Genomic DNA, 14909 nt, shown 5'->3' with positions numbered 1-14909 from the left:
AAAAGTACCTAGTACCGAAGTTTCGATGCAACACACACTCTCTCTCATACAGATATCGCGATATATCGATCGCGACAAACGAAAACAAAAACACCAAAAGAACTACAACCCCGTGCCAAAGGGGTCGTAGAAAGAAAACCACTTTCATGATTTTGCTTTTCGATTTTTCGATCCGCACTATAGTCAGCTTTAATAATACCTTTTTCGTAGACAAGACAAGGAAAATCATCCCTAACGGGGATCGAACACGCACACTTGATGTCATTGCGGTTTTTTGCCTATGGGTCAGTGATTCTAACCCGCTCGACCAAGGTGGTGTTCGATGCTTAGGTAAGTTTCAAGAAACCTATAGACCTTTGGGGGGTTGGGGGCCGGGGTTTTGCCGCGCTAGTGTGGGAGGCTAGGCTTGGGTGGGAAGGTACGGTGCTTGGCGGTGATGGGTTCTTCAAGCCAGTTGCTTGCGTCAGCAGTGATTTTGTTACTAGAATACGCGTCGAGGAGGCCTTTGTTTGTTTGTTTGGTAGTCTGGAGGCATGCGCGGTCACAGATTAGGGGCTTGTTGGGCTCGAGTGGAGCTATGAGACGCCGAGATCGCAAGCTGAACTTGATACCTTAGGCAGCTATGGAGGTTCCATGTCTATTTTATTGAACCTGATTAGGTTCTTCGAAAGCCTCCATGTCGTGAAGTCGATCCAGCTTTGTGCATGAATCTCTTTGTGATATGCCTCACACGCATCAGCCTAAACAGATGCGTCATCATTCTTTGAGCCTCAGTCTCAAATCTCGATCCCGTTCTTGCACTTGCTGAGCATGTCCTCGAATGCCTCATTGCCAACCAAATTCCGCACAACCTTCTCGCACGCGTACTTGACGGCCAGTTCACCACTGGCCTCCACCGACCTTGGAGTGATCCTGTAGCTTTCAAAAGTCCGAAACAACTTCTGGAACTCGCGGCAGGTCTCTTCATCTATGTCCTTAGACAATAGCCGCACCATCGGGCCCAGGCTTTTACTGATGTGCAGGCACTTCAGTGATTTGCCGTGCACGAGGATGCTGCAGATGACCGACGCCCAGTCATTGATGATGGTGTACTTGCCGTCGATGTGCAATGTCGTAGTGGCGTCGAAGATGGACAGAACATGACGGATGTCGTCTGCGGTGATCTCGCAGTCTTCGAACACCAAAGTTTCCAGCTTGGTCCCCGCTGGCGTGATGGCCGCAGCCAGCGACAACCATGGGAGTTTCGAGGACAAGTTGGCTCGGTTCAGCTTCTTGAACTCGAGTCTGCCCAGGTTCGGGAATAGCGCGAGCAGTTGTGACAAATCCACCTCTTCGCAATCTGTATCGTAGGTTGCCTGAAACCCGGCTTGCCATTCATTGAAGGCCTCCTCCGAAACTTCGAGAGCGGTCCTGTGTGGTTGACCGGTGCTGCGCGTCTCCTTCTCGGTACGGAAGTGCTTCACGTCGTCTTCAAGTGCGTTGAGATAAGATACCACTGATGAAAGGTGCTGTCAGCAAGCCCACTCGAGCCACGAGTCGTTCGAAGATCGCGGACAACTCACAAGTATGATATCCAGGAAAGTGGAGCTCCACATGCTTGACAGTCTGGCGCAAAGTTGGATTTGCAAAGATATCGGTCGCCGCATCTACTTTGGACTTTGTGGCAGATAGACAGATTTTGGCAAACCGCTGCTCTGCGTAAAACTTGGTGGCGACCGGGTGGACATTGCGACAGACGAGGCGAAGGCTCCGCAGACTATCCAGTCCCCAATCCTCAATGAACTCGACGATATTCTCGATGAGCTCATTCGGAAAGGTTTGCAAATGAGACTGCCGAGAGCTTGAGGTCGCGCCTGCGGTCATGATGGTGGTGGTGATGTTGTTGTTTGGAGGTTGGAGTTGTTTGTCGCGTTTGACTTGGGGAGAAGAGGAAGTCGGAACAACTTATTAGTGAAGCGCCGGCGCTAGTTCGGGAGTGAGACGGCATGTGAAGTCGCCCATTCACTTGAAAGGATTGTTCAGACTGGAGCCTAGTTTGGCGACTTCACTTTGTCTCAGTCGCTGCCTCCGCCTTCACCGTACCTATCGCCTCCCCCAACTACCCCTCCCACCCCAGCCCCACCCTCAGCACACCCTCCACCGCCACCCCAACCGCCAACCCCTCACTCGCCAGCACCAAATTCTCCAGCACCAACAAACTCTCCATCGTCCTCAACCTCGTCTGCAGCTCCCGCTCCCGGAATTCCATCACCCCGGGCGGCAGGAAACTCCAGCCGCGAGGTCGATCGATGGTGGGTGAGAGGTCGATGTGTTTGAGCGGTTTCGCGTGTAAGGAGGATCTGGAGCAGGGCCGAGGCCCAGCTGGAGGTGATGTCGCCGGCGTGGAGGGAGAGACGGCGGAGGTGTGGGAGGGTGGAGAGGAGGAGGAGGCGGAGGTGGCCCGAGGAGAGCTTTGAGCCATCCACGGCATGGCAGTGAGAGATTCTTTCTCCAGAGCTGAAGACGCCTCTAACTTCTAAGGCCCGTAGGTGTTTGCTCGAATATGCTAGCGCCTACCCGACAAAGATAGGAAGCTGCGATGGGTTTTGTTTTCGTCCAGGTGGAGGAGCCGATAGTTGGCGTAAAGAAGATTGACAACATCAAAACCTTGAAAGAAAACATACGTCAGATGTCGCGCGCTATCACAAAGATTGAGATACTCATTAGCTCATTCAATCCGGACCGTCGACGGGTATGTACGAATTCTCCTAGCGAACAGAGCCCAGGCAACCCTTCGTCGTGGAAGTTAGAACATTGCTTTCGAAGCAACACTCAACAACCAAGCCGCATCTTTCCAACCAGCACCTTCTCCTTGGCCCTCCTGCCCGTCACCTAGCGGTGCAGGTGGAGGCTGAGAGACAAGCTTCTCCTTCTCCTCTCGCCTCCTCTTCAACTCAGCAGCCATTCTCTCCTTCGCCTCCTCCAATGTCTCGTCATCGCGTACATGTACCGATTCATCGTCCGTAGTTTCAGCACCATCATCGGCCTTGAACAGGTTGAAGTTCATCAGGCGGTCCACGACATTGCCCATGCCAAAGGATTTGGAAGTGGTCAGGCGCTCTACTTCCAGCTGGGCCTCGAGCTCTTCATTGCGGTCTTTGGGATCGAGGAAGCCTGGTTCTTCCTCCGGGAGATCGGGTTCGTGGTTGTCAAAGTAGCCCGCGACATCCGCGCGTCTCGGTGTTCGTGTCCCTTCTGGACTGGCGAGGCGAGATGTGCGTCTGCTTACCGATCGGCTGCCATATTTACTACCCCAACCACTCCTACTGACTCGGGTGCTGACCGGGCTGCCGCCATCGAAAGACGCCAGCTGTAGCTTTGCAGTGCTTGCGTTCAAGGCTGCCATTTCTTCGTAGTGGTCGTCGTCTTCGTCGTCTTCCGATTCAGGTACAGCCAAAGATGTCGAGGACTCGCGCGACGCCAGCCATGACTGCCCTTTACCCTCTTGGACCAGGGCGGAGGTGATGGCTCCGGTATGGGTAAGCCAGCTATCGTCAACCACAGCAGACTCTCGCTTGGGAGTTTGCACTCCGCTCTTCGGTCGGCCAGTATATCTATGCCTCTTCGAAAGCGGCACACCTTGTCCAGCAAGTCTTTCCCTATCCCGCCTCTGTTGTCCCTGCGCCAGAAGAAGCGCCGCATCACTCTTCGCCTTCGGAATCTGTCCACTGCCCACGTCCGCTCGCTCCCCTCCAAAGTGCCGCACAGGCGCAGCATAAGAATAGCTCACTTCATCATCCGCATCATCCTCATCATAAATCGAGCTCTTCCGACTCAGACCCGCACCAAGATTCTTGCGACTCGAGCTCCGGCTCAAAATCCCCGGTGTCGACGGCGCGGACTTGCCGTGGATGTAGGAGGAATGCTGCCGCGTGAAGTAGGCATCAGGCGTTTCATCGTAAGGACTCTTCGGGGTCTTGCGGTCCTGCGGTGGTTCCACGAATCTGGTGGAGAGCGGTGCCAGGCGCAGGTCGCTTAGGTTGGTGGTACTTCGCTTGGAGCGCGAGCGGGAGCGTGGTGTGCTTGTGCCAGACTGTGGAACTGGTCAGTATTGCAAATACAGGTGATCAGGCTGGAGACGGACCATTTTGGTGTTGTCGTCTGAGAAATGGACGTGTAAGGCGAGGAGTGAGGTTGGGAAGGCCATGGGTTTAAACTCCCCACAGCCGAGGCGGTCAATGCGCGATGATGCAGGGTTCGAATCGTGGGGGCGGCGGTGGATCGGTTGATTTTGGGACACGTTCCTGGCATGTGACAACACGGGGTTCTTCTTTCACTGTCAGATATCTGCGAGGACGAAGAGGACAGTTGTATAAATGCTCATCATCAGCACCAAAAATTGGCATTTATCGAGCGATTGACTCCGCACTGCACAGCTCGTGGAGAGGTAGCAAACAAGACATCCCTATTTCACCCGGCAGGGATGAGCACATCTCAAGTCATGTCACGATATCCACCTACCAGTACGGTGGACGTAGTGATTTTGGCCAGTATATGAGTGTTACCATATCGTTCGGCCCAAAGCTCATCAAGGGCGAAAACTATCCCGCTGTACAATCCCACGGCAAGCAGATGTCTTTCGAGGTCCCACGATCTTCTATGATCGCTTAGTGTCATAAGTATTTACAGAGATATGATGTATCTGCGAGAGTCTCTGGCTCTGGCCATTTTGCCTGGAACACCTTCGCCAGTGGCGGTCCTACTCGTCTCCATCGTCTCAGCCGCGGCTTCGTTCAGCCATCACGCCCAACTCTTCTCGCTGCCGTATACGCAGTAATATACAACTTCTTCCACCCTATAATACACCTCCTCTCCCACACAATAAACCCATCATCTCCCCCACCCTCACTTCTCCTCCCCCTTCTCCTCCCTCGTCCCCCGCCAATACGCCCACCCGCCCGCAACAGCATTCACCGCACAAAGCCCCAACGTCGCACCCCTCACAATCCCCCTCGTGCCAAACTTCCTCATAATCGGCGTCCTCCTCCTCTGCGCCAGGATGAAGTACGCCATCGACCACGCGCTCGTCAGGCCCGCGCTGTCTTTCTGGAAACCTTGCACGTTGAGGTAGCTGCTGAAGAGGAGGATCGGCGGGAAGAGCATGGGGAGGGCTTGGAAGGGGCGCATGTGTTGGGCGGTTATGAGGGTTGCGAGGAGAGTTGCTGGGAGGGGGTTTTCTATTCCAAAAACATATTAGCTCAGCCTTGTTTGAGGATGTAGAAGGGTGTAGACTGAAGATGTGACCGTACCTCCCCATGCTTTGGCATATTGGAACACGCCTTGCTTTGCTTCTTCTGCATCGGGGGCTTTCGATGGCATTGGCATGTTGTCGGTTGTAAAAAGTCTCGAGCCCAATAAGAGATCGATTGAGATTATCAGACTGGATTGCAGCTGTGCGAATGAGTATTCCGTCGGCTGTTGTACGATCCCAAACGGGAAGCTAGACGCTTTGTCACGAGACAAAAGTGTCGCGCCGAAGTGAATGTTGGAGCTTCGCACAGACGTCATGAGGGCCACGGGCCACGCGATTGGCCGCAGCGGACCAGGGTCTGGGGCCTTCTCGACTGCAGCACCTGAACGGGAGATCTGGCAACTGCAGAGCACCGCCCAACTCTGTTAATTTACTACGAACCACTGCATCTGCGTATACAAATCCACCACCCTCTCACGACCACCCGCCCATGCCCGCACCTCCCGAGACCTGCATGCGATAAGCCACACCACCACCACCACCACCATGTCCGAGAAATCCCAGCCGAACGGCCACCACAAGCACGACGACGGCTCCGCCTCGCGCGCCTTCACCGTCGAGCAAAAAGCCGCCGTGATTCGCGTGCGCAAATGCAAGACGACCGACTTCTACGACATTCTGGGACTCGAGGAGAAGCGGTCGACGTGCAGCGACTCGGAGATCAAGAAGGCGTACCGGAAACTGAGTCTTTTGACGCATCCCGATAAGAATGGATATCCTGGTGCGGACGAGGCGTTTAAGAGTGGGTTGACCACATGAACAGGATGGGGTGGGTGATTGGGAGTCGAAAGGCTAATGTGTGTGATGTAGTGGTATCAAGAGCCTTTCAGATCCTCAGCGACACCGACAAGAAATCCAAATACGACAAATTCGGCGGCGACCCGGATAGTCGCTTTTCCTCCGCCTCGGCGACCTCCGGCGCCTCGCCCTTTTCAGGATTCGCATCGCAACGGAGAGGGCCGCAAGGACCCATGTTCGAGGAGGAGATAAGTCCGGAAGAGCTATTCCGACAATTCTTCGGCGGAGGCGGAGGACCGTTCGGCGGGATGGGAGGAGGACCTTTCGGTGGGGGATTTGGTGGACCGGGATTTGTTTTCAACATGGGCGGAGGACCTGGGATCAGAGTACAACAATTCGGGGGCGACCGACCGCGGAGGAGACCGCATAATCACGAGAACCAACAGCCCGCCTCGATGTTCCAAGCGATACAGGGACTTTTACCGCTCCTCCTCCTCTTCGTCTTACCTTTACTCTCCTCCCTCTTCGGCGGCTCCACACCCACCGGCCCGTCAATACGCTTCGACGCCCCGAAACCCCCGCACACACAAATGCACACGAGCAGCGGGATGCGCGTGCCGTATTGGGTGAACCCGACGGAAGTCAAAGACTACACATCGAAACAATGGCGGTCGTTGGATCAGGTCGCGGAGAGAAAGTACGTCAATCAGTTGCAGGTCGAGTGCGAGTCGGAACAAGTGCAAAGACAGCGGTTAGCGCAGGAGGCGCAGGGGTTCTTTTTCACGGATCAGAGTAAATTGGATCGCGCAAGGAGGATGGAGATGCCGAGTTGTCGGAAGTTGGAGGGGCATGGGTATCGCTTGTATGGATAGGGTGATGGGGGTTGTATATGTTGTTTGATTGAATGAAGAAGCATTTTCTGCCAGGCGGCATCTCGTTCATTTCAAGAAAGAGACGGGACTCAAGAGCTTCTATCTCACGACAACCTCCCAACCCACCCCCTGACATCCTCCACCTCGCCAACCCCCCAAGCAACCTCACTCGCCCTCCTCGCCCCCTCCACCCCCAACACCGGCCCCACCTGATCCACAAACTTCCCCCTCAACTGCTCATCGCTCATAGGAACCTCCAAACTCCCCACCGCATGTCTCACATGATTCTCCAACCTTCTCCCATCCTTGAGCACCACAACCTCATACGATTCGTCCGCCCCGAGACTCTCGTCCGCCGTCGCGGAGATTCTATTCCGGAGGGATATGACAGAGGGATCCTGCACGACCGCGTCGGCGTACTCCGCCGGTCCGGCTTTCCCGTAAAGGAGCGCGACGGCGACGCCGTGGAAGACGGAGAATTTCGCCTCGAGGCCGTCGCGGGGGGTTTTCTTGCCCGTGAGTTCCAGCACAAGCGGATGAACCCTCAACTCGACTTTCTCGACATCCTCGACTTTCAAGGCCTTTTGCGCGAGTTCGAAGTGGAGTTGAATCCCCCCATCCATTCCCGGATGACACACGATCCCACAGGGAAACGGCTTGAACGCATTCCGCTCCGTCTCCCACACGACTCCTAACTGCCCCACAAACTCCTCCAGCCGCGGCGTGCTCCCGCAAACCAGCACATTGCCCCACCCCCGCCGCGCCTCCAGCGCCGCCGTCGAAGACGTAAACCCCCGCTGCGCGAGCACAGCCGCGAGCAACCCATTCTGCGCCGCGCGGCCCGGATGGAAACTCTTCGTATCGGAGCCGAACATCTCGCGCAAACCCGTCGCCTGCGTGGCCGCGAGGCCGATGGCGTGCGCGGTGGCTTGGACGGAGAGGTTCATGAGTTTTGCGACCGCGACGGCGGCGCCGACGGAGCCGGTCGTCGAGGTTATGTGCCAGCCGACGTCGTAGTGCGTGGGCCAGAGGGCCAGGCCGAGTTTGCAGGCTGCTTCGATGCCGGCGGTGAGGGCGGTGAGGAGGTCGAGGCCGGAGATGGGGGTGGGGTGGAGTTCGGCGTAGGCTAGGAGGGCGCTTGCGACGGGGCCCGTGGGGTGGATTATCGTCGCGAGGTGCGTGTCGTCGTAGTCGTGGACGTGGCTTGCGATGCCGTTGAGGAGGGCGGCGTGTTGGGCGTCGGTTTTGGTGGGCTGGGGGTCGGGTTTGCTGGTGGGTTGCGAGTGGCCTAGGAGGGTGGAGGTTGGGGGGCCGAAGAAGAGGGAGAGGGCCGAGAGGGCTTTTGTTACGGTTGGGTGATTGGAGCCGCCGATGGCGCAGCCGATGTAGTTGTAGAGGGAGCGTTGGGCGGCTTTGAGGACGGAGGGGGGGAGGCTGGTGGGTTCGAGGGCGACGGCCCAGCGGGCGAGGGTGAGGGTTGCCATTTGAGGACTTGGTTTCGTTGGAGTTGGTCGCTTTCCTTGTGGTTTTCTCAAGGCCTCAGTGTCTTGCAGGACTGCTTCCAATGCTCAATTTCAAGCCAGCCTTCTTCCCAAATATCTTGTAGATCTCGTCCTTTCACTATCGTCCCCTCCTTGTAAAAAGTAGATACCCAAACAAAAGAGTCAAGAATCCAACCCAAAAACTTCTCTCTCCCTCAAAAATCCACCGCTTACCTTCCTTTTAATTCAAATACCAACGACATCCGAAGTCGGCAACCACCACAGTGAAGACGTGACGTTGAAACGATCGGCACATCCGCAGTCTCCATCGGGTTTCCCGCCCTGACAAGCAAGCTCCATACCTTCAGCTAGAGCTGTCGTCGGCCAAAGACCGAGGAATTTGAAGACTGCTCGTGTGAAAGATTATCCGGCAGTTCGTACACGACAATTCCACAAATGTGAGCTTCGTTCCCTGAGATGGAGAGGACGATATGACTGAGGTTGTGATCAAGTCTGAAGCTCATTAACCTTGAGATTATGGGCGACAGTGTGAGGGGGTTGATTCTGCGGGAGTTAACAAGCTGCAAGTCGGCACAACTCTCGCCGGCGGGAGGCTTCATTGCTCGGTGCTAAGAGGAGATATAAGTATTCGCAATGAGAACATACGATTGGAATGACCTTGCTGACGAGATCGCGAAAAAAGCAAAAAGCATTGGCCATGGTAAGAAGATGAAAGTACGAGGAAGTCGCCTCGACGCACCTGGTAGGTGATTGTGGATTGTCGGTCCTTCTGAGTGTTTGGACTCATGAGAATCGTAAATCGTGACAATGGACATCCTCCTCAACATCCGCGTCGCCATCCTAAGATTCCTGTTCAATTACAACGAAGGCCTGGAGCGGAAGCAAGAGCCCCAACCACCAGCACCCACCTTCATCGAGACGATTCCTTCGTCTTCACCACAAGGTTCCGTGGCGCTGCACTTCTACACTCCTCCAGGGTTCCAGAAACGACATGGACAAGTCTCCAAGACGAGATATCCTCTGGTGATCGACTTCCACGGCGGTGGCTTTACGGCAGGTCGTCCAAGTATAAACGCTCGTTGGATAGCATCTCTGCTTGCGAGTGATGCACAGCCGGTCGTTGTTGGTGTCGATTATGGTCTGGCTCCTGGAAATCCGTTCCCGGGTCCGATTCAAGATGCTGTCGTCGCGATCCTCTGGCTCGCGAATGAAGGCGCCGAGAAGTATAGCCTGGATCCGAAGCGCATCGTTCTGACGGGTTTCAGTGCTGGTGGGACGCTGTCCATAGTGGCTCCCATGTGGATACAAGACAACCCAGAGGGCTCATCTTCTGGAAGAAAGCTGCCGTACCCACTGCGAGGAATCGTCTCCGTCTATCCAGGTATAGACTTTCGCATGCCTCGAAAGCCACCTGCAGACATGCTCGGACGATTCCTGAGCGGCACATGGGACCAAGCGTTCTACCAGAGGTCACCACTCGACTCGCCTTTCGTATCTCCCGCTGCAGCCACTGACGAGCAGCTGAAAAATGCTCTGCCTCAGCGAGTCGGGTTGTATCCAGTGGAAAACGACGATTTGATGAAGCCGTGCGAAGACCTCCGCGAGCGTCTCAAAAGGCTCGGAAAGCAGGTGACTGGGGACATTGAGCCGGATGCTTTCCATGGGTGGGACAAGTATCCTGCCAAAGAGGGAGATGCTGCGAAGTGGGAGAAGAGAGAGGCGTGGTTCGCGCGGATGGCTCGAGATATAGAAGCCATGCTTCGGTAGTAGCGAAGAGCGTACAGATCTAGGCAAGCTGGGTTACGACGTCGTATGATTTTTGACCCGGCCTCACATGCAGCTTTTTCGTTTCAGCGGCCACGTAAAGCGAGTGGCATGTCTCGTACATAATGAATCCATCCACCAGAGGTTGTGTTGCGTGTGCTTCTATGCGAAAAGGCGATTTTCGACTGCTGACGCTGCTTTCCAAAAGGGGACCAGAAGTCTGGCACCCGCACCTTTCAGTAATACAGTCATCCACTCTCCCGGGATACCAGGTATGCTGCAAAAGGCAGTCATTCATGACCGGACTACACGTCGTCCTTGGTACGCTTGCTCAAGACAGACAGCGAGAGAACGATTCCCTCATTTATATCCTGCAAAAGAGCCTTGCGGAGGACACCCGTTAGTGCCCAAGGAATTCTTCCAGTCGCATCGCTTTTATTCCGTGAGCATGTCCCAAGTTCCAGGGCGTTGGTATGAGAGTCTTCGTAGCTTCCATATATTCAGGCTCAGTCTGTTGTAGTCAGTTCAAAAAGACAGACATCGGTAAGTTCGGCCCGGAGATAGGGCCGATGAAGGGCGTCTAACCAGATCCGGCATGCTTCTCGTTTTTTAGCGTGATATCCTCAGCCGCTCTTGTTGTTGGACCACTTTGCGAGGCTCCTGTGCCACCTTAGGTCTCAGGCCGCCCGTATGTCCGATATAGCTGGAGAGATGTCGTCTGTAGCTCTCCTTCACTCACCACACAAGTGCCGAGAGTCGAGAACGAACATACCAGGCACCGAGTTCGCCATCGGCTGTAACGGCCGTTCACAATGGTGTATCGCGGGAAGTTGAGTAAAGCGTGCGCAGAGTGCAGGGCCAAGAAGACGCGGGTATGGCTTCTGTAGTCCTCATGTCGCCAGAAATGGCATGCGCGATGTAGCTTGCTGACCGAATGCCTTTCCAGTGCGACGCCGCAAAGCCGACATGCAGCCAATGTAGGAGAGCCGGCCGCAAGTGTTCGGGATATCGAAATCTGGATGAGTTACGATTGGTTGACCAGTCTACTGAGGTGTCCTCGAAGGTGAGGAAGTCCAAGCGGAAGACGGCCCAGCCTCCTTTGGGCTATGAAGTCGAGTCCTCGCCGTCGTCGAGTTCCGCCACTTCGGAGGAGTTAGTTGAGGTCAACTCCGTCGTGAGCGCGTTCCCGACGGCATCGTTCTGGTTGGAGGGCAATGCCAAGAACATCTTCTTCCAGCAGTATACCTGCGGGCCTGATAAATCGGAGCTCGACTTCGCCAACTCGGTGTACAGGTCGCGGCAGACCACAGGGATGCTTGAGAGCATCATAACCGCCTTAGGTTTGGTTGCCTTGCCCAAGGAAAATAGGAACATGGCGATGATGAACCTGGCCTCTCGGAAGTATCTGTCTGCTCTGCAGCAAACACAGACTGCATTGCTAGAACCGAGGCGAGCGAAAAGCGATGAGACGCTGGCCACTGTGCTTTTGCTAGGTTTACATGAGCTCGTGGCTGTTGATGACCACCCATCAGATCGCAGTCGTTTATCAGTCCACCTCAACGGCGCCATCAAGTTGCTCGAGTTGCGCGGTGATCACCAACTCACGAGCTTTTGCAACAGCCGGATGTACGACCGAGCCTGTACACAAATAATGTACACGAGCATTATGTCTCGCCGACCGATGCCGTCTGCCATGCTGAAGGTATCCAGAGGCCTTCGACATCAGATGCACCAGGAGGAGATTTCCGGCGCCGACCTGCTGGAGATGTCGGCGCGTTTGTGTTTGGCGCTTAACGCGGTAGACCGAGCAGCGACTATCGAGGACCACGTCAGCATCTTTCACGCCCTGGTCGCGCTCGAGAATGAGATTGTCGCGTGGGAGAACAGTCTTTCGTGGCGGTTCGACGTCTCGAAGCAACCAATCGAGAACCCCGACAAGAGCTTCCTCAGATTCCAGGAGAGCTACCTCAACCGGCTGGCAGGCTCATCGCGGAATAGATATCGCTGTGTCCGAATAGTCATCAACGAAGAGATCGTTCGTCTCGCCGAGACACATCCACAGATCCTAGACCTGGCAGGCGCAGACGCACCCTTCACCGTCGAGCGTGCGAAGGCGACGATTCTCTCCATGTCTCAGGAAATCTGCCAGAGCGTGCCGTACTTCCTTGGACAAGACTCGTGTCGTGACTGGCGAGAGGAGTCGTTGGATCCGCCCACGATGTTTGGAGGCTCGGCCATGTTGATGCCTCTCTATTTCGCTGCCAACCCGAAACGTATATCCCCTGCCATGCATCAGTGGCTACTTCAGCAGGTGTCGCGCATTGGTAGGGAGACTGGCCTTTCGAAAGTTGGTGAGATGTTTGCGGATCGGGGTGTTGTTGAGTTGACGTGAAGGAGAAGATGAGGTTGAAATGGAATGTGCATGTCGATGTGTGGCGCCTTCCGTAGGAGTTGCGAAGACTGTGGTGCCTGCCTTGAGCAGATGAAGCGTGTGGCAAGCGCAAATGCCATCCTGCATGGAACCGAGAAGACAACGAGCCCGGCTGGTCCATTGATCGGTTCATGCGAGGGGCTGCTAAGGGGCATGAAGATCATGTACGAGAGAAAAGAACTTGATGGACGAGCCTGCGAAAGATATCGATCATAATGGCCGTGAACAGAAGCAAGCAGTAGTTACACGAAGGTCATCCCTGTATAGAGGGTATCAGTCAGTCAGCAACGGACAGCGCACAAAGTATTAAACATCTTCCACACCCCAAGCACACTTCCTCCAAACTGATGGCTCGATAGCAGTAGTCAGAGACCGATGCGTTCCCGTTCAGTCTTGTTGAATCACGGCTCCGCCCGTTTCAAAAATCATTCCAGGTCGTAGCATTTCGCTGGTATATCCTTTCCAATGGCTCCGTGAACTCCGAACCTGCTAATCCCGCATAGCACGCTGTACAAACAATGAGAGGCGATGTAGTGGTTTGATCGCAGACTATAATGCCAGGATGCCGATAACACCTGCGAGTATCGCGGCGCCGCCCATAATCACTCCTGCGAGCGAGTGGCCGTATTGTGTCGACGCGCCGCTGACGTGTGCCAGACAAGCACCGCCATTCTTTGTGTGATCGGCGCCAGCAGTGACTTGCACACCGTATTGGTAGTAGGCGTTTCCAGTCAGGTTGTAGTTGACGGTGGTGGTGATGTTCGAGCCGTATCCACCTGCGACGATGGTGGCCATACACGAAGCGGATTTCTCAGAGGTATTCAGTTTACATGTCTCGGTGACGGTAGCGCTGGTCTCGGAGTAAATGGCAGGGGTGGTGACGATGAAAAAGTCGGAGCCTTCGGTGATGGTTGCAGTCTGGTGTTGAGGTTAGTAACTGTTTGCATGTGGCAATATTCTAGTTTGAGACGGACCTGAGGGCTGCATGCATTATTCATGGGAGCTGACGTGCATGACAGAACATAGGTGGTGGAGCCGCTGCATGCGTTCTGTACTGAAGCTGCCCATCCGGCATTGGGATCCATGTTGTCGATGAAAAGCTGCACGGTGTTGCCGGAGATGGCGCTCCCAGTCGTTTGGGCGTACGCATATCCAAGCGAGGCAAGGACTGTAAGGAATCGTGGGAAGACCATTGTCGCGGCGTTGTTCCAATTGAATCGGCGAGTTCGAAGGGTAGATCGTGTCGAAGCGAAGCGGATTACGACGTCGTGGTTGAGAGTAAGGACTGACTCGAGCGAGCGACTGGAAAGTGACGTGCGGTGGTGACAGCAATTCGGAACGCGCTGGCCCACCTGGCGCGCGAAAGGGCAGCGGGAGAGTTTATGAGAGATGGGCTGCTTCTCCCCCAGCGATGGAGCTTCCTGGCCTTTCGCACCGGCACCAACGGGCGCTGGGCGTGAAGAAGACTAGAGTTTCCATGGCCCAACGGCGGAGCTCGAAATGGGCAGGAGCGAAGGGGGCATGGATGTGCTCAATTTGCAGAGATTCGAGGCCGGTGCGGGAGGCCGAAGGAATTCTAGGTGTGGATGAGGGTGTGGTACCTGCGTCGCTAGCGACCCTTTAGACCAACGTCTGCCTTGCTGGGTTGAGCAGAGTCTTCGGCGAGAGGGCCAGTATGCCTTGGCAGCAGCAACAATGGCAGTGGTGTTGGCATGGCTGTACCCATCCGCGGATGCTGCTCTGCCAGCCGGGCGAGACTGCACGGCATCATCACTCGACGTTGGCGCGGTGTTGAACCAGCTGCACCGATTTTGGTCGCCAAAGTGTCGCCAAAGTGAGGTCGCGCCAGTGGGGCAACCCTTGCCGTCGCGTGGCGTCGATCGTCGCGGCCGCAACGAGCCGAGCGGGCGCAGGGGCCAGGGAGACAGCCCAGCTTGGGACGAAGGCGTAAAATTAGATTCCTTCTTTGCACCCTCCTGGGCTTCCTCCACCTCGCTTCGCTCACACTAGGAGTTGTCACCAGCAGACAACACGCCGATTGGACAGCACGCCGCGAATTCTGTCCGTCTTTGCCTGTAAAGGGACGTGAACTTGGCAGGTCTCCAGGCGCTATGTCGGCGACAGGACAGCGCTATACCATCTTGGCTTTCGACGGTCTTGTTGATGAGATGGTTTTCTGAAGAAGGGCACTTCTCGCTTCATGGCAACCACAAGGCTGCAAACAGCTGCATCTCACACCCGACAACATTCCAGACCTCTGCATTACCACATTCCACCGGCAACATGTCTCAAACGCGCAGTCCTTTATCAGG

At 55.3% G+C, this 14909-nt stretch overlaps 8 protein-coding genes across 8 annotated transcripts; 3 read left to right on the top strand and 5 right to left on the bottom strand.

The window, feature by feature from the left end:
* Nucleotides 1-776: 776 nt before the first annotated feature.
* Nucleotides 777-2470, bottom strand: M409DRAFT_54701 (uncharacterized protein; the record flags this gene model as incomplete). The annotated part of the gene is made up of 3 exons (XM_033812794.1): nucleotides 777-1495; nucleotides 1563-1943; nucleotides 2134-2470. 3 exons carry the CDS (start codon nucleotides 2468-2470, stop codon nucleotides 777-779), a joined length of 1437 nt encoding a protein of 478 aa, XP_033667828.1.
* A 315-nt stretch (nucleotides 2471-2785) lies between these two features.
* Nucleotides 2786-4186, bottom strand: M409DRAFT_54700 (uncharacterized protein; the record flags this gene model as incomplete). Its single annotated transcript, XM_033812793.1, has 2 exons — nucleotides 2786-4072; nucleotides 4124-4186. 2 exons carry the CDS (start codon nucleotides 4184-4186, stop codon nucleotides 2786-2788), a joined length of 1350 nt encoding a protein of 449 aa, XP_033667827.1.
* Nucleotides 4187-4884: 698 nt separating this feature from the next.
* Nucleotides 4885-5364, bottom strand: M409DRAFT_22987 (uncharacterized protein; the record flags this gene model as incomplete). The annotated part of the gene is made up of 2 exons (XM_033806583.1): nucleotides 4885-5216; nucleotides 5289-5364. The coding sequence occupies 2 exons, from the start codon at nucleotides 5362-5364 to the stop codon at nucleotides 4885-4887; spliced, it is 408 nt and encodes a 135-aa protein (XP_033667826.1).
* Nucleotides 5365-5776: 412 nt separating this feature from the next.
* On the top strand, nucleotides 5777-6900 carry M409DRAFT_54698 (uncharacterized protein; the record flags this gene model as incomplete). Its single annotated transcript, XM_033812792.1, has 2 exons — nucleotides 5777-6032; nucleotides 6101-6900. 2 exons carry the CDS (start codon nucleotides 5777-5779, stop codon nucleotides 6898-6900), a joined length of 1056 nt encoding a protein of 351 aa, XP_033667825.1.
* Nucleotides 6901-7004: 104 nt separating this feature from the next.
* On the bottom strand, nucleotides 7005-8384 carry M409DRAFT_22985 (uncharacterized protein; the record flags this gene model as incomplete). The annotated part of the gene is made up of 1 exon (XM_033806582.1): nucleotides 7005-8384. The coding sequence occupies one exon, from the start codon at nucleotides 8382-8384 to the stop codon at nucleotides 7005-7007; it is 1380 nt and encodes a 459-aa protein (XP_033667824.1).
* Nucleotides 8385-9209: 825 nt separating this feature from the next.
* M409DRAFT_54696 (uncharacterized protein) lies at nucleotides 9210-10169 on the top strand (the record flags this gene model as incomplete). Its single annotated transcript, XM_033812791.1, has 1 exon — nucleotides 9210-10169. The coding sequence occupies one exon, from the start codon at nucleotides 9210-9212 to the stop codon at nucleotides 10167-10169; it is 960 nt and encodes a 319-aa protein (XP_033667823.1).
* A 931-nt stretch (nucleotides 10170-11100) lies between these two features.
* Nucleotides 11101-12558, top strand: M409DRAFT_54695 (uncharacterized protein; the record flags this gene model as incomplete). The annotated part of the gene is made up of 1 exon (XM_033812790.1): nucleotides 11101-12558. One exon carries the CDS (start codon nucleotides 11101-11103, stop codon nucleotides 12556-12558), a length of 1458 nt encoding a protein of 485 aa, XP_033667822.1.
* A 588-nt stretch (nucleotides 12559-13146) lies between these two features.
* On the bottom strand, nucleotides 13147-13790 carry M409DRAFT_22983 (uncharacterized protein; the record flags this gene model as incomplete). The annotated part of the gene is made up of 2 exons (XM_033806581.1): nucleotides 13147-13515; nucleotides 13572-13790. The coding sequence occupies 2 exons, from the start codon at nucleotides 13788-13790 to the stop codon at nucleotides 13147-13149; spliced, it is 588 nt and encodes a 195-aa protein (XP_033667821.1).
* Nucleotides 13791-14909: the final 1119 nt, after the last annotated feature.

The sequence above is a fragment of the Zasmidium cellare genome, assembly GCF_010093935.1.
Source record: "Zasmidium cellare ATCC 36951 unplaced genomic scaffold M409scaffold_17, whole genome shotgun sequence".
In the NCBI taxonomy this organism is placed as follows: Eukaryota; Fungi; Ascomycota; class Dothideomycetes; order Mycosphaerellales; family Mycosphaerellaceae; genus Zasmidium; species Zasmidium cellare.
Note: the sequence above shows the minus strand (reverse complement) of the source record. Positions and strands in the feature narration are given on the sequence as shown.